Source organism: Manis pentadactyla, chromosome X, assembly GCF_030020395.1.
Source record: "Manis pentadactyla isolate mManPen7 chromosome X, mManPen7.hap1, whole genome shotgun sequence".
NCBI classification, from domain to species: domain Eukaryota; kingdom Metazoa; phylum Chordata; class Mammalia; order Pholidota; family Manidae; genus Manis; species Manis pentadactyla.
In genome coordinates, this window is record NC_080038.1 from 79402490 (window position 1) to 79407473 (window position 4984).

Genomic DNA, 4984 nt, shown 5'->3' on the forward strand with positions numbered 1-4984 from the left:
TGTCTTTTAAAATCTCAACAACATGGACTGGTAAAAGCCTTTTCAGAAAGAAATATAAAAATATCTGTAAAAATTCAAAATTTCCATGTCATGCTATCCAATAATTCTACTTCTAGAAATTTCTTTTACTGCACTGATGCACAAGAACAGGCTTATTTGTGTGTGTGTGCATGTTTTCTGTGTGTGTGAATATGTATGTGTGTGTGCAAGAGAGAGAAAGAAGGAAAAACATATGTTTATAGCAGCATTTGTATGAAAGAATTGGATATAACTTTAATATCCACCATTAAAGAAAAGCACTTAAATGAGTCATAGTGCAGTTATATAATAAGTGATATGCAGCAACTAAAATATTGACTTAGAATTGTATTTACTAAAATGAGAAGAGAAATGAATGTCCATTACAGATTTTTAAGAGACAGCAAGTTGCAGAACATTTTCCATAGTACCTTTGTAAAAATAAACAACAGAATATATAACTGTAAGGTACATAGTGAACAAATGTGACTGATGGGATATTATCATAAAGTAATTTTATTTTTATAATACTGTCCCTTTGTTTTTTATTCAGTCGTATACAAAATTCAAGCCAGCAGCATGACTTTTTTTTTTTCCTTTTTTGCACAGTATTTATAATCTTTCTCCCCTATTGGCTCTTTTTACTTTCTTACTCCTCCAGATTAAGAGGAGACTGAAGAGGTAACATGAGCAGCAAAGTTCTTACCTGACTAACAATGTTGTATAATCTGTTTCCATGCATTCTCCGTGCCTCACAGACCCTTTAGTGCATGCTGGCATTCTTGGGGACTTTCAGGAGTTCTTCAGAACCGTGCACCCCACTCGCATTACTGATGATCTCTCATCTGCAATTCCCTTGACATGAGTAAATGCTCTCCTAATCTGGTCAGCTGCTTTTAACTCCTCCCACAGGCATATGGCAGTATAATTTCCAGCTTCCTTCAGAAAGAACCCTTTGCCCTTCCAGTTACTCTCAGGAATTATATCTAAGGCACTCTGTGGTCAACTCTCTCATGTTTGGCCCGCATGCAGTTTATGGGAAACACTCATACATCCTTCTTCCTGAGAGAGTCTGGCAGTTGTGGCTTTCCAATTTCCCTTGATAGTATTAATTCTCCAACCCTTCTGAGTTGCTCTGAGTGGACTTAGCATGGAAGCTCAATGGAGAAGTTGGAAGACACCGGCACTTGAAATAGTCCCTGTGCACAGGAACTATCTATATCAGTGGCAAGTAAACTCAGAGGTGGACGGAGGACATAAAGGACAGGAAATCAACAGACTGTTTTATATAGCCCAAACAGAACTCATTATCTTTCTTCAAAAGCTATTCCATTTATTTCTTCTTTGTGCTTAATTTTTTTTTTCAGAGCAAAGTTAATTTTTATTCAGATCCCACCAGCTGCACAACCTGCTCCTAACTCTAAGCTCCTTCTTCCTTTGCAATTCGGTCTTTCTTCAGTGGTCCCATGAACGCTTTCTTCTCCTCCATAGTCTGGAAGCGGCCATGGCCAAACTTGGAGGTGGTGTCAATGAACTTCAGGTCAATCTTCTCCAGGGCCCGCCGTTTGGTCTGCACCAGCAGGGACTTGCGGAGGGTGAGCACTCGCTTCTTGGTTCCCACCACGCAGCCTTTCAGCATGACAAAGTCATTGGTCACTTCACCATAGTGGACAAAGCCACCCATCCATGAGATTGGTTAAGCCTCAAATTTGAGTCATACATTATCCCTCTTTTTTGTTCTAATCCCATATGCAAGCAACACCAGGTACTACCAGTTCTACTTCATAGGCATCCTGAATCCATTAATATTTTTCCAATTAACTAGACTATCCTAGTCCAAGCCATCAATTTCACTGAAATTATTTCAATCTACTTGAAATATTTGATCTCTAGTTTTGCTCCCTTCTGATTTGTGCTCCACATTACAACTCAATAAATTTGATTATACAAGTCCTCTGCTTACAACTCTTCCCTGATATTCCATTAAATGGGCCTGTATTGTTTGTTTGGCCTCTATTTCTTTCTTCAGCTTCATCTCTGATCCTAGCTTGCTTCTACCAACTTCTGTTTTTTACCTGGTTAGCTCTAAGTTATCCTTCAGACATAAAATAAATAGGTTGACCATATGTTCCACTTCTCCTGTAATTATGTAATTTTGGGCTGATGCCTTGGTGTAGTTATTAATGATTCACCTTTCACATTCAGCTATATCTTAGTTATGGTGATAAATTTTATGGTTTCCTTTAAGATAGAGATCTCTTCATTAATGAAGACTTCCAGGACTCCCCCAAGACTATTTTGAAACTATTCTCTTGCACAACAGTGGAAATTTGTACTTTTTTCTATGTTTATTACTTGTCTGTCTCTATGTTTAGACTGTGTACTCCATAAGTGCAGAAACTACGTCTGTTTGTCTCACTTCAGTACCCATCATTATGCCTTATCTGCAGGTACTCAAGTATATTTGTTCAGTGAATACAAATGTAATACTCTCTTTGTTGATTGATGAGATTTCTAGGCATTAAATAATCTGAGCACCAGTAATCATTATACAGGCCTTTGAGTGCACATGAAGGTAAAAATGAACATACTATACTCTGAGAATCCAACCTGAAAGTTACTTCTTTACACAAATTCCTAATACCAATTTATTTTGTTGAAACACGAGCAGTACGTTGTCATGGTTAAAAGTGTGGACCTTATAGAATTCATAGAAGCAGAGAGTAGAACAATGGCTACCAGGGTCAGGGAGGTAGGGGAAATGGGGAGATACTGCCCAAAGAGTACAAATCACACACTGTGTGATTTCATTTATATGAGGTTCAAGAACATGTAAAGATAATAGATATATCATTATTAGTAGTCAGTGTAGTGGTTGTCTGTGAGGGAATATTGATTGTGAAGGAGCACAGGGAGAACATTCCAAGTTCTGGAAGTATTATATATATTGAACTGGGTTGTGGTTTCATAGATCTCTATATCTATAAAATCTAACCATGCTATGCATTTAAGATTATGATATTTTATTCAATCTAATCATGCTATATACTTGAGATTATGGTATTTATTACATGTACATTATACTTGAAAAAAGAACACAGCACATATACACAAACATATACAAAGACACAATGATGTGACTATTTGTATTAGAATCAGTTATCTCCTCTTTAGTAGTGTAACTGCATAATGCTAGACAACTTAATCACCTTTCTTGAGCCTAAGTTTCTTAATAATGCCTATCTCATAGACTTATTTGAGAGAATAAGCAATATCACATAAATAAATAAAGCACTTGCATACTGTCTGGCCTAGTAAGTGTACACAGCTCATTAATATTTTACTATTCTCAAATTTCAACCAATATACTTGCATCTTTAAAATTCAGTTTGAATTTATTCCATGAGTATGTCTTACTTGGAGCTGTTAGGGCAGCTGAAGAAATATTAACATTTTAGGTAATCTAATATCTTAAAAAGCTTCAATCTTCTAAACATTAAGGAAACATATATGGATTAATACAAACAGAAAATAATTTGCATTCCCCATTTTTCTTGAATAACACTCTTATATTTGTATTTTCAAGTGAGTATAAACATATTGTATTAGTTTCATGTTGTTGCTATAACAAATTACCATAAACTTAGTGGTAGAAAACAACACATATTTATAATCTTAGAGTTCTGGAGGGTAGAAATCCTTGGTTTTGTATAATGCTATAAGAACCAAGGTGTTCACAGGGCTGTGTTCCTTCTGAAGGTTCTAGAGGACAATCCATTTCTTTGCCTTTTCTAGATTCTACAGGTCACCTGCACACCTTGGCTTATGTATGGATTCCTTTTCCACCTTCAAAACCATCAATGTTGCATCTTCAAATCTCACTCCCTCTCTCTCTCTCTTTCTCTGTCTCTCCCCCCTCAGCTTCCATCATCAAATCAGCTTAATCTTCCTCTACTTATTTTGTATGGCATTATTTACTCTACCACACATAGCTAGCTGTAGTTAGTTATTGTCTTGCTATGATCTGAAGCTATATTCCCAGTCATAAAACAGTGACAAGAAGTAGAACCCATCATACACATTTTGAGCTAACAAAGAAAAATTCATTTTCAGAAAACTCAGTGAGATACTACAACCTTGCCAAATTCAAGTATTCTTTGATGACTTCTTACAAGCTTGGATGCTCTGAACCACACAGGCAGGATTATGTTAGTGTGGAGTATGTTCTTAGGAAGTCTATACCTAAGTTGTTTTTCCAAGGTGTGTGTCAAAATAATTGGGTTCATTATTAAGACACTTTTTACTGTATTGTTATAATCTGATATCATGACCGTAGAGATTGTCTACATGATATAAAGTTGTCTTTTTTTAATAGTCACCAGACTTTGTATTCCAAAATAAAGGCCCAATAAGAAAACTTTGAAGGTCTAATTATAAATTAGTGCCCATAGCTTGAAATTGTTCTCAAATGCAAATGTAGAAAATTAAGTTTTGGAAACAAGCTCATTTACTAGTTATAGCAAAAGTGCCAATTTCCAGAAGACAGAGTAAATTCTTTCCAGATCCCAAAGAGGCCCAGAAAATTGTGACAGGGCTGTGATTACCTATTTACAAGATGAGTTTCAAGTCCCAAGGTGAAAAAAAAATTGTATAAGAAGAATCAGTGTGGCATAATGGAAAGAAAAATGGCCTTGAATGCAGAAAACTAGTTTCTGATCTCCAATGTGACCCTAATCATGTGGCTATGGGAATCTGACTTAATTTCTGTGACCTTAGTTTCTATACAATAAAGGAGTTATACTAGGTATGTATCTTTCAAATGTTCATATCATAGTGCATAGAACAGTAAACCTGGAATGAGTTCTGAAATAACATTAAGTCCAATGAAAATCTCCCTCTGTGTTTGCAGTGGATCTCACAGTTTTTGCCTTTAGGAATGACACTCAGCTAGATGTTGTTCCAATAG

At 36.0% G+C, this 4984-nt stretch overlaps 1 protein-coding gene across 1 annotated transcript; it reads right to left on the bottom strand.

The window, feature by feature from the left end:
• Positions 1 to 1372: 1372 nt before the first annotated feature.
• Positions 1373 to 1702, bottom strand: LOC130681746 (60S ribosomal protein L3-like). Its single transcript, XM_057495270.1, has one exon. It carries the CDS (start codon positions 1700 to 1702, stop codon positions 1439 to 1441), a length of 264 nt encoding a protein of 87 aa, XP_057351253.1. The 3' UTR covers positions 1373 to 1438.
• Positions 1703 to 4984: the final 3282 nt, after the last annotated feature.